Genomic DNA, 13,120 nt, shown 5'->3' with positions numbered 1-13,120 from the left:
AAGGTACATTCACGTTGTTTAGTGTATTCAGAAAGGCTGTAAGGACGGTTGCATCAATAGCAGAGCTTTCATTCTGGTATTTGAGGGGCATACCCTCCAACAGAAGTCCAGGTTATGATTAACCAATGTGACACTGAAGCTGTACATCCCACCACCCCTGAGGTGTTTCCGTTTTTTGCATTTTGGGTGCATGTCTTCCCACTGTACAGCAGACCCTCTATAGTGAATATGGACGCCCCCTTCTAAGAGGGGAGCAACAATGTTCCAGCGCTCAAGTGTGTTGTTATGACCATCACTCTCCATGCTCCCTGGAGAGGAAAAATGATACAAGAGTGTAATTCCCTTGATCATTTCTCCTACACTGAGGATCGTCATAAATACGGCAGTCTTCATTCTGTCTCTATGACCTCCGTCCCTTCCTAATGAGTTGCAACGCTTTCTCCTCTCTCCCCTCCCATGTGGCCCCATTGCCCTCCCCTGTGAGTGCCACTCCCCCTGTCCCCTCCCTCTCCTCACTTTCTTGTCAGCCACGATCTGTGCCTTCTTAATTATTGTTCCCCTACCCATGCCTCTTGCAGCCCATCTTCTGCCATTGATCTTTCATCCACTTCCTCTCCATTTCCCCCTTGATTACACCGGTTGCCACATAACGACCTCTGTGATAATACCACTTCCCATTGATTGTCTCATTACCTTCCTGCCTCCTGAATGCCAGGTTACCCTTCTGGGTTTTCCATCATGCTGACTGAGGTCGTGTTTACCCGCCCCGTCCCCCCCCCCCCACCCCCTCCCCCCTCTGTTGCATTGATGCAGTTGTCCATGACGTGTCTCAAATATTATTCACGCTGCTAGCATTGTTGTAACCACTCAACTGGCCTCTTTCACCAGTGGCTAGTCCTGAGGTGGAGCATGGCCATTGCCTTCGCTATTAGTGATCGTCATCGACCATGAAGAGATGCCCATCCTTTGCCCATGTTATTACCTTTAAACACCTTCTTTCTTACACTCTAAGTGGGCTATTTAAGGACCCCCTCCCCCTCCCCAGATTTTCATTCGCTAGTTTCTGTCCCATCAGTTATTCAGAGATTGGGTAGGCATTTCTCTCAGCTCTCCATGGACCCAGGAGAATGGCTTTCCCACTGGGCTGTGTATTAAATGTCTTTTTCCTCATCACTACTAATGGTCACTTGTCCTCTGTTGGATCATTGGTCACCCCCTGGTCTAAATGTGGATAATTTCTGTATCTGGGCTAGTTGCCACTCAGTGGCCTCTGTGGAGTGACAGCTCCAGAGTTCCATCTGACACACTTCCATATGGACTCTCCCACATGATCAATTCCCCCCACAGTAAAACATAGATGGTACATTTCTGTATGTACTTCCCATCCCACTGCTAGACACCGAATTCCTGATGGTGGGCCCCAGCTCCTTTTCTTGGGTCTTCTTTTTAACAACAAGCTGACTTGGTTGTTCCATATCAGCCTTCTGTAGATTTGCTGTATCCCTAAACTAAATGTCCTTCCTCCCTCTTGCAGTGTGGGTTGCTAGACCCAATTCCACCTTTATTGGCCCTTACTTCTGTCCTATCTGGACTGTGGTTGTCAAGTTTATGGATCAGCTCCCCATGCCAGACTGCTCTACTCGGATGCAGTCCATCATTGTGGTGTCTGTCTGGCCGCTGGTGCCTTTCGCACTAGCCCTCTCGGTATTCTTCCAGTTTACACACAGGGGACCCCACCCCCCACCCCCTCCCCAACTTCAATTCAGTGGTCCCAGCCTCTAGTTCCCTGCGCCATCATTATCTGATCTTTTCTTGCTTGCCCCCTCCTATTCTATTGTTTTCCCTGTTTCGAGACATCATCTGCCCACTGCCGAACCTTGGGCGGGTTTACTGCTTGGACTCTGCATCACTTCTCTCCACTGTAATTTCCATCTTCCCTCTCTGTCCTGTTCTCCATGTTTTCTCCAAAACACTCCCTCATGGTTAGTTCTTCGGCTCTGGATGTGGATTGATCTCTTCTGTTGGCACAGAGCACCATCACTTGTCTGCTACATAAGGTGTATTTACCACAGAAGTGATGGCAGTTTATTGGGCCCTCGGCGTTATTAAATGCTCCTCTCTAACCAGTGTTTTGTTACATTTGGACTCGATGAGTGGCCTTCAGTTATCGCCTGGTGTTTTTCCCACCACCTCTTAATGTCTATGATCCACTGCTTTCTCGACTATCTTGATCATGCTGATTGGTCAGTTGATTTCTGTTGGGTTCGCAGTCGCATGGGTGGCACGGGTATTGAACTTGCTGATTGTCTAGCTATGAGGGCAGCTACCTAACCCCCATTTTTTGTGATCCCTGCTGGGACAAATTTGCGGCTTCATGTCAAATTCCTGTTTGCTTAGTCATTGGCTGTCTCCTAGAGGCCACCTCCTGTCTAATAAACTTCGTGCAATCGAGGGAACTCCCGCCACATGCCGTTCTTCCTTCTGCCTCTCGCAGCGGGAATCTACCACCCTCTGGCGTCTTCTATCAGCCATACCAGGTTTACAAAGGGTTTTTTTACTGCAGAATGAGGTGCCTCCCTTTGTAGTTGCGGAGGCGCCTCAGAGAATCCACATTTTGCTGGACTGCCAGCGTCTTCAGGGCCTATACATTAAATATGCCCTGTCATTCTACTTAGCTTAGGTGTTGGTGAAAAATCCACGCATCGTTACGTGTGTCCTTTGTTTTCTTCAACAAAGTGGTCTATCATCCCAAATTTAAATAGTCGTATTTCCTTCTAGAAGTTGAGTCCCACAGATAGCGTTGGCCCTGCCGCTATGCCAGGCAGGTCCCTCTCCCTTTTTCTCTACGTTTTGTCTGGTATTTTTTCCGTTTAGTTTCCCATTTTCTTGTCTTCTTCCCCTGCTGTTGTCTTTGTTATATTGCTATCGTGGTACGGTGCAGGGGTCGGGATGTATCGGCAGCGGTGCCGGTGTCCCGTCACGTGATGGGCCTCTGACACCCTCTCTCGCCAGTCCCCATCATTCGCTCCCCCCCCTCCCCCCATCCCTCCGTCCTGTTTTTTGCTTATCCTGCTGCCTCGACATTCCTGCTGCCTCTTCGCTTGTTTTCCTTTCATGTAGTCCCTTAGTTGTCTGCTACCTTGGATCGTAGGGTCGATGACCTCGCTGTCTGTTCACCTCCCACCCCAACCAACAATACAACCATCTGCAGATGCCAGAATGAGATTTTCACTCTGCGGCGGAGAGTGCGCTTATATGAAATTTCCTGGCAGATTAAAACTGTGTGCCGGACCGGGACTCGAACTCGGGACCTTTGCCTTTCACGGGCAACTGAGCTACCCAAGCACGACTCACGTCCCGTCCTCACAGCTTTACTTCTGCGAGTACGTCGTGTCCTACCTTCCAAACTTTGCAGAAGCTCTCCTGCCAAACTGGAAACATCCCCCAGGCTGTGGCTAAGCCATATCTCCACAATATCCTTTCTTTCAGGAGTGCTAGTTCTGCAGGGTTCGCAAAAGAGCTTCGGTAAAGTTTGGAAGGTAGGAGACGAGGTACTGGCAGAAGTAAAGCTGTGACGACGGGGTGTGAGTCTGGCTTGGGTAGCTCAGTTGGTAGAGCACTTGCCCGCGAAAGGCAAAGGTCCCGAGTTTGAGTCTCGGTCCGGCACACAGTTGTAATCTGCCAGGAAGTTTCATCTGCAGATGGTTTTTGAAGAGGTCGAAAAATCGTTATACAAAAGGTATCTTGATCCAGTTGGTGGTAAAACAGTTCCAATTTATAAGGATCATAGATCCCAAAACACTGCACAGCATAAAAATAAATACACACAGGTTTAGCACATTACGGCTCTGGAAACTCGCAACCGTTGGCCTCGTTGCTTTCGCCCGTTGCTGTGGTACCGCAGCCTGCTCACTCTGGTCGGTGTGACGCACAGGGGCAGCGGCGGCCGCTGGCAGCCGCTCTACTCGTCGACGCCGTTTCGTCCGCCGCCGGACGCCGGAAACGGGTCGGAGGCTGCCACACCGGAAGACGACAGGCTGCGCATGCGCACTGCCAGGTGCGCAGCGGTAGCGCCGCGCGCCGTGGCGCGTGGGCGTCACGAGCAGGAGGAAACCTGCCACGTGGTGCGCACGCGTCAAGAGCAGGAAGAGTCCGGCGGCGGCGCCACCACCACCACCACCACCACCACCACCACCACCACCAGCACCAGCAGCCACAACAGTAGCAGCGGCGGCGGCGCTGGCCAGCGGCCGCGCTACTTGGAACACAGGGCGGGCTACACGTTCACCATTCCCCCTGAGCCCTCTCCGCTGACAAAGGTGAGCCACCGTAGTCTGCGCTACCAACACTGTGCCCTTTCGTGTATTTGACACACAGTGGTTACGAACATATGTCACGTACTTTATTTCGTGCACGCTTGGCGGTATCCTTTCCATTTGCTGTGAAATTTAACCACGCGGAAGGGAGATGTAAGTTTCAGATTTCGTAGAAGAATCCTAGGTGTAATTTAAGCACGAAAGAGGTCGCTTAAGAAAGCCTCGTTCAACCATTTTTGTAACCAGGTTGGATTATGAGGAGAGCACGAACAGATCCAAAAAAGTACTAAATATTAACGACCCGTCGACGATGAGGCCATCAGAAACAAGAAGCAAACTCAGTTTTGGAAATGATAGGAAGACAGTAACTTTCCAGACATTTGCCTAGATCGATTTAGGGAAAAAGCAAGAAACGTGAGTATGGATGGCGAGATGAGGATTTCAAACGCCGTCATCGCGACTGCGAGTTCATTGTTGGTGAGGCCGATCGTGGATCGTGCCTGGTCTGGAACGGAACTTCCCATGACAGGCAAAGGTTCCGGGTTCCGGGTTCGATTTCCAGTTCGGCGCTCATTGTTTGATTGGGAAAATAACTCAGTTATCCAGTACAGTCATATTTATTTCTAAACAAGTGACGTGTTTCGGCTGGCATCGACTATCCTCAGATAATCAGATTCAGGCCGTTGTTCAGAGCGAGCAATGCGGCGACCGCATTGTCAGTGTTGACGACGCCCTGCTTTTCATAATCTGAGGATGGTGGTAAACACCAGTTATTTTGTTAGAAATAAATGCGACGGTGAGGGATAGTTAAGCTATTTTGAAAACAATCGCTGTGTTCTCCTGCTCGACAAGAATACCGTTCTTGTCAAGCTTGCAATGGCAGAAAGTACTACTCCCTCCAACATACATCTCGCAAAATGACCAAAATAAATAAAAAAATAAACTCATTCGCGTTCTCAGATCGGCAAACTTCGTTTCCCATCTGTTACCCTTGAGCAGAATATTGATGCGGAGGGTGTGTTATATTGACAGTGGCACGCTAGGTAACCTATCCCACAACTACGTATCACATTTGAATTTAAGTAAACGTCTGTAGAAATGTGACAGTCAAGCTCTGACGCACACCACACTCGTGACGTGCTCATGAAATATGCGCAAGGAAAGACTCTGAACTCATTTGGTCCCTATGCAACCTGCCTTGGCTAAACATCTCAAAGATTAAATTAAGAGATTCATTATTTTTTGCCCTTCTAATTAATGACGGGTAGGAATGCAAGGGAATTGTGTAATTCAACACAGAAATTCTCACCTAGGGTATTAAGGAAATAAATTGGCTCAAGACAAACATGAGCATGGAATTCAAATATGATCTGTACGGAAATCTTGTCCGCAGCTCGTGGTGTCGCGGTAGCGTTCTCTCACCCCGAGATCGGAGTCCCGGGTTCGATTCCCGGCGGGTCAGGGATTTTCACCTACCTTGAGATGACTGGGTGTTGTTGTGTCGTCTTGATCATCATTCATCCCCATTACGGTCGGAGGAAGGCAATGGCAAACCACCTCCACTAGGACCTTGCGCAATACAGCGGTGCGTGTCTCCCGCATCGTCCCCTACGCTCTGTCAAGGAATATGGGACTTCATTATCATCGTGGGGATCCTAAGCGCTATGAGTTACTGAAAATTTACGAACCAGAATAAGGCAATGGCAAAATGAAATACGTGACCTATCTGAATCAGCTATACGTGACTGGGCCCACAGTAAGATGCAAATTAATTGTAATCGAAGCTAGCGCATCAGTGATAGAACGCTTTACAACGCTAATTAGAAGTAGAGAAAAGTTACGCTAAGTGCAACCGCTGTGAACAGAAGAGTAACGGATTCCCTGTTAGTCTGACGAAATTTCGTCGTGAAGACGACGACTGTGATGAAGCTAATGGCGTCCAATATAGGCAGCTTCAAAACCGACTCGAAACGGTAACTGTCCAGTGACTCGACAGGTAAGGCTCTAATAAACTATTCCGCTGCGAAGTAGAGGAGAGAAAGTGAGGACCAACTCCTCTCACGGTCAGGAAGGCTCCCCCTCGTCTTTCCTTCGCGATTGGTCTACCAGAGCTTTTGCCCCATTGCGCTAGTGAGCAGCCAATCGCCGCCCAACAACTTTTCCGCGAATGACTGCTATTAAAAAACCGGCAAATCCCCCACTGCAAAGTTACGTGACTATACCCCCAGTGACAGATCTTACCCCCAATCTCCAAGACAGCTATAATCACAATCTGATGAAGCTCTCGAGCGCGGGACACTGACTGACTGTGTTCGTTACGTGGCCTGAAAGGGGCGCCGACGAGACGGACGCCCGCTTCCGCGAAGCCCAGGCCATAGCGTCCGTCCTCCGTCCTCTCTCTTAAAACACACAGCTTTGGACATCAGCGTTCGCCCTCGTAGAACGGTGTCCGGAGCGTCCGCTAGCCACCGATTGCTATGAGACAGCGAACCGCGGTGACGGTCCTAGGCCCCTTTGCTACGGCCGGTAACCTCCCACGCACTCAGTCTGTTCACCACCGGGGTTGCGCGGCTGTTGTGTAGGATCGTTGCATTTCTGCGAATCCATGAGCTTTCTCCACTCGACGACCACACTCAAGGCTGGCAACAAGATGGGGCAAGAAATGATTAAAAAAAAAAAAAAACCTGTCACCAATGTAAATTATTCCCGTTACACGCCGGCACAGAGCGTTCGATCACAGATTTGTAAAACGAAGTATGTCCACTGCATGTTAAAGGCAATTTGATTATATGTAGAGTCAAATATGATAATCGAAGATCGACTGGCGTAATGGGTCTACTGCCGTGGGTGGGAGGCGCAAAAGGTCTGCCATTTATAGAGGGGGCAGGTAGTAGTGATATGGTTCACAAGAGATACAGGTAGCTCTGCATGTGTAGAAAATTTAGAGCTGGTGATAGGAACGGGTGTCATACTAACAAATAATGTGCCTTAAAGATATACAGAGCAAAGATAAAGGTGGTCAACAGATGAAGACAGAGAATAACGATTTATTCATATCAAAGTTGGGAACGGTACACAAGAGTAATAAGTGAATAAATTCTTATGAAAGGAGGCGGATTACACAGGAAGATGGAAGCAAGGCAAGTATGAGAAGGTATCAGATGTAACCAACCATAGGTGAAGAAAGCTTTCTTAATTAAAAGAGGTTTGGTAGTATGAAATATTGATAGAAAACTGAGGAAGTTTCTGAAGCTCTACCTCGCCTCCCACTGGCCTGATTTGTGGCCGTCTTCACAACTGGAATTATCCACTAACGCTCTCCTACTGTCTACGCTTTGCAGAAGAAACTCTCCCTTGTGAATGTACCAGTGCTGAGAATTCGTGAAGTAGGAGAGAGATAGTGGCAGGATTGAAGTTAAGATGAAGACTCGTGCGTTGTACCATCCCCTCCCCTCACCGTTCTCTCTCTCTCTCTCTCTCTCTCTCTCTCTCTCTCTCTCTCTCTGTGTGTGTGTGTGTGTGTGTGTGTGTGTGTGTGTGTAGACAACGAAGCATTACCCGTCGCTTGTGGGTGTTACTTACTTTACAGTACGAGGGCCGGCACTCCTCGGCGGACCTCGGTGACTTCAAACAGCGTCAGCGGGACTCGCAGCCAGTATCAGCACCGGTGCTGGGAATCGAGGACACAGAGGAGATGGACGTGGACAACGACGACGAGGAGAACTCCGTGGACCTGTCGTCGGAGCAGGCGGACGAGCCGAGCAGCGGCGCTGGAGGCGGCGGCGGAGGCGGCGGGCTGGCCAACAGGCAGGGCTCGCTGGAGCTGGACGAGTCGCTGGGCATCCTGACGCCCGACCAGATGAAGGAGCCGTTCTCGCTGCTGGGCGACAGCGCCGCCACCTTCCTCTGCGGCGGCGCGCCCGCGCCGTGGGCCGGCGGCGAGAACTCGGCGCTGCGCATGGACGCGCTGTGCCGCGAGGTGGTCTACGTGGACCAGTTCTCCTTCCCCGAGTACGACTCCATCATGGACACGGTGGAGGAGGGCGGCCGGGCGGCCCGGGCGGCGGCGTCGCCGCTGCCGCCGGCGTCGCCCTGCTCGGGGGCGGCGTCCGCCTCGGCGGCCGGCGACGGCGACGCCACGGAGCACACGCTGTCGCCCGAGGAGCTGCCGGTGGACACGCCGGTGCGGGAGGAGGCCGCGCTGCTCGACGACGACGACACCAAGACCGAGGACGCGTCCGACGCCACCACGCAGCTCACAGGTGAGCGTTCCTTTAACACACAGCCGGCACAGTTGTGAAACACAGCCGGCTCCTCCTTCCCACCGAGGAATCAGTCCTGCCAAGTTCATCCCATATTTCTAGATCTGTAAAAGGCTTCCGACACTGTTCCTCACAAGCGTATTCAGTGTGGAACTGCATTACCCGTTAACACTGTCGGAAAGGTCACAGTCCGTAGTCATTAACGCCAAGTCACCGACTGAAACACTAGTGGAGATCTACAGTTCCCGAAGGAAGTGTTACAGGCATTCTGGTGTTCCTAATCTAACGCTGTCAAAAATATTTTCACATGTTTTTGGGGCAGCTTGCCAACACCAAATCAAGAAAAATAATTCATACGTTCAAAAATCTTTCGTTTCCGTCTTATTAATTAAAGTCTACAGTGTACGTTATTGAAGCTCACCAATACATCAACTCATAATAAAGACTCGAAACTGTACAGTCTTGATCTGTAAGGAAGCAAGGGAGTCGATGTTGTTATTGGTGGCCGGTATCCTCTTTCTACAACACAAATGCACGCGTGGATTGATACGGTTCTTTATTTTCATGAACATTTACTTAACTGGAATAGAGTCCATGTGTTGTGGCACAAGTTCTTCCCTGATAGTCCTCTAGAAGACGATATCAGTCCTCTTGCTATTACAAACTTTAGTCTCGCTATAGCCACTGAGCTGGTCGCTATCTACTGTCCTAACCAGTGACGTGAACCTGGACCGCTCTGCGAACCGACTGATTCACCAAACTCGATGAGTGAGTCAGTCCATTCTCAGAAAGAGGGCCAGGTTCACGTCACAGGTTACCAAAGTAGATAGCGACCAGCTTAGTGGCTATAGCGAGACTAAAGTTTGTAATAGCAAGAGGACTGATATCGTCTTCTAGACGACTATCAGGAAGAGCTTGTACCGCAACACATGGACTCTTTTGCAGTTAAGTAAATGTTTCCAGTACACGTAAATAAACAACCGTATTAATCCACGTGTTCATTTGTGTTGTAGAAAGTGGGTACCATCAACCCCTAACAACATCCTCTTCCTTGCTTCCTTGCGCTACAAGGCTCTACAGTGGCGACGAGGCTACTACAGAAACGTCCTCCTCTTTCTTCTAAATACGCATGCATTCGTCGAAATGTGGAATGTCGCACCCTGATGGGTTTCCAGTGGTTTCCCAGGTCGCCATGAGACGTCCATCAAGAATTTCTGCGCCCAGATGGTATGCTGCATAGACCAATAAGATGCCCCAGAGATAATAATCCAGATGACTGAGGTCTGAGGGATGTGGAGTCTATGCAGTTGGTCCTCCTCTAGCTATCCATCTCTCATCGTAGGAACCAACCAGTCCTTCTCGAACACCGAGATTGAAATCCACTGGAGCACCATCACGCATAGACCTCGTCTTTCCTCTCATTTCCAGGGACGCATCTTCTAGTATGTCTTGAAGGGTGTTCTGAATAGACCCTGCAGAGAGCACCTGTACGACCCTACGAGGCACGCGCTGATCCTGCAGCCACTATGAATAAAGACAGAAAGGAATGAAAGACATTAGTTGCCTGTGCGTATCGATTTATATCAATAGGGCAATTTCAAAATATGCGCCATACCGGGATTCGAAATGGGGTCTTTCTCACTAGTCATCTAGCCATCTAGAAAAAGCAAGGAATCAAATCTCGCCTTTGCATTCTGATGTGTTTTAGAGCAAAATACAACACGCCATTCTAAAAACATTGCGACAGCCCATTATCTCCTCACGAACGTAACTCGGATAACGTAAGTCTCCTTACGACAGCGGTACTTCGGCGAGGTACAGATTACTTGCAAAGATCAGGTCAAGGGCTGGAAGCTGCCTTATAGCAGAATCGCAGAGATATGATAGCTAATTTAGGTTTTCAGATTTTTTCGTGAAGAAACAAGTACAGTTCTGTTGTTTCCTGAAAGCTGCATACGCATAGAATTAAACTGATGTTCAGCTGCCATTAACATATGTAATCTAGACGTAGAAGTGATTTATGGTTGCAGAAATCCTGTCACACACGTCATTTTGTTACCTCTTCTTTGTAATAATAAACTTGAGATGGTAGTGGGACAAATAATGTAAATTAGACACTTGTGCCGATTGGTAGTACGTAAAGTGTGCTTTAATGAAAATACGTCGAATGTGTGCTTCAAACTTGCACCGCTGTAAACAAACTGGACGCAATGCCGCACATACTCCTAAAGTATTATGTTAAATTCAAAACAGGTAGCAGTTGATTTTTTACGCTGAAAATCCGGGCAGCGCTGCTGAGGGTCGCAGACAGCGTGAGGCCGGTAGTGTGTGCTATGAGGGAACGTGCCCCTGAGCTGTGCTGCACGCAGTGGGCTCAACAAAAGGCGCGTCTGCGGGCGGGTGTGACGTTTCAGCGAGACACATTCGCTGGTGCAAGTATTGTTCATTCAGTGAATCCCGATCTAAGGATGGACGGCTTCATTTCTCGTGTTCACCACAGCAACGTGACACCTCGCTCCGATCTGTCCTGGAGGCCGTGTCGTGACGAGTAGTACCGAGCACACTGGATGCGCGCCAAATCGTGGGGCAACCTCCCGTGCTGACACGCCGAGGCACCCTGACACCCTAGACATTAAGCAGAGACCACACTGCCCCATTCACGACTGGATACGAAACTCACGCTACGGAACTACACACGTGTTTGTACGTAGCGATGTACACGGCTATCATGAAGCGTTCAGTAGTTTTTAAACCTCCATGTTTTTCAAAGTATTACTTGTACAAATTCGGCTGATGCGTGAATAGAACCGTAAACTCAAAAAGTTCGCGTTTTGCACTCTGCAAAAGTTCTATGAGCGCCCCGATTGTCGTGCGTCACACATCCAAGCGGTAGAATAGTTCGTTCCATAGTGTCAGTGGTCAGCACAGCAGAGTTGTCCCACCGTTCTTGGTAGTGGGGGTACATAAATACGGTCCTTGATGAGCCCCCAGAGGAAAAAGTAGAGGCATTACGTGAGGCGGCCCACGGGGACCAAGGGAACGTGGCCACGTCGGCACCATTACATCCAACGCGGCGACGAAGAAGTTCGTCGTTTAGGTAGCGACCAATATCGGGGCTCCAATGAGGGAGTGCCCCGTTGTTGTTGTTGTTGTTGTTGTTGTTGTAAAACGAAATTCTCGGGATCAAACAGTCAGTTGTGGAAACTATCACAACTGCAGCATATCGAGGTAAGGGTCACCCGTCAGTCTTCTCACAGAAGAGAAACGCCACATACAGCTTCGGCTCTGACACTGCACGGAAAACAATCTTCGGCCAAGCACCAAAATTTAATGACGATTTTCAGTGCCCGACCTAACGATTGTGGCGATTAACCTTTCCGGATAACCTGAAAGTTGCTTCGTCGCTGAATATGCTTGGAGACGAAATGTTTATCCTAAATTGCTCCGTGCGATAATTTTTTGCGTACGAACCTTAAACTTTCCCTTACACCCTTCACACGGTTGCGTCTGGTGCATCTGGCCCACCGCCGCTTTCGTATTTACAGGCAAAGCCGGCGTCCCTAAATTATCGATGCCAACGCACAATGCTCAGTGTACAAGGCGGTTCTTTTCCACTCCTGAATCCTCGCGCACTATTGTAGCAGATAAACATTTTTATGTCTCCGTGATTGTCGTCAAATATGGGGTGTCTGGGAAGCATTCTTACTCGCATCGCTAGACAACATTCAAACAAATCATATTAATGAGTTTTATTCCAAAATGAAAAGAGATAATCCTTAACTTTGACAATCACACAGAAGTGCCGCAAGCAAAGGGCGTCAGTGTATACAACTCCAAGTCGGTGCTATATAGAAATTACACGCGAAGTAACTAGAACTGACGCTTTTATTCATGTCGCTAGTCTTGAAGCTGCTGTTCAGCTGGGTTGCGACCAGTCGGGCGCGGCGCTTACGTCCTCTTCGCATAGGGGTCGCTGCTGTCGCGTTATCCTCCTGGAAAGGGGTCGGTCAGCGTGCGATTGGCTGACGCCTTCTCACAACCCTCTCTTCTCTGTCGTTAGCGACGGGCGTGACGGCCCTTCAGCTTACGCCGTAACAAACATCTCGGATATTGCAACACGCAGAAACTTTTTTTTTAAAAAGTCATAAGGGTAGTCAAAGACTGTCGAGCAGTTCAGTTGCGAGTACAAATGTGTGATGATACGTAGTGGAGCGACCATATTATACGGTCAGCTGTGCGTACAGCAAACGGCAGCGTGTGACACAGACCGCTGTGATATTCCTGACTGAATTGTAATGGATAACACAAAAACAAGCTGAGGCAAAGCTAAGCTGCGACAATGGTGCGGTTCAGTAACGACTCGTTGTTGTCGTCCTGTGCCCCGGCAGCGTCTTCGTCGGCGGAGCCGTCGTCGCGGTCGTCTGTGGCGGTGCCGCCCCCGCCGGCCACCGCCCCCCAGCAGGGCCTCGCCGCCCCCGCGCCCGGCGCCGCCCACGCCGCGCACTGCTTCATCACGTCCGTCACCTCCATCACGAGCCTCGA

The 13,120-nt window shown here is 49.7% G+C and overlaps 1 protein-coding gene across 1 annotated transcript in view; it reads left to right on the top strand.

The window, feature by feature from the left end:
- LOC126416817 (uncharacterized) overlaps nucleotides 1-11,130 on the top strand; it is a 37,849-nt gene extending 26,719 nt beyond the window's left edge. Inside the window, exons 2-5 of the mRNA XM_050084700.1 lie at nucleotides 3,935-4,319; nucleotides 7,906-8,376; nucleotides 8,482-8,578; nucleotides 10,868-11,130. Of these exons, the coding sequence (XP_049940657.1) occupies nucleotides 3,935-4,319; nucleotides 7,906-8,376; nucleotides 8,482-8,578; nucleotides 10,868-11,130 (1,216 nt within the window). The remainder of the gene's footprint in view (nucleotides 1-3,934; nucleotides 4,320-7,905; nucleotides 8,377-8,481; nucleotides 8,579-10,867) is intronic.
- Nucleotides 11,131-13,120: the final 1,990 nt, after the last annotated feature.

The sequence above is a fragment of the Schistocerca serialis genome, chromosome 8, assembly GCF_023864345.2.
Source record: "Schistocerca serialis cubense isolate TAMUIC-IGC-003099 chromosome 8, iqSchSeri2.2, whole genome shotgun sequence".
Lineage (NCBI taxonomy): Eukaryota > Metazoa > Arthropoda > Insecta > Orthoptera > Acrididae > Schistocerca > Schistocerca serialis.
This window is presented reverse-complemented; position numbering and strand designations above follow the sequence as displayed.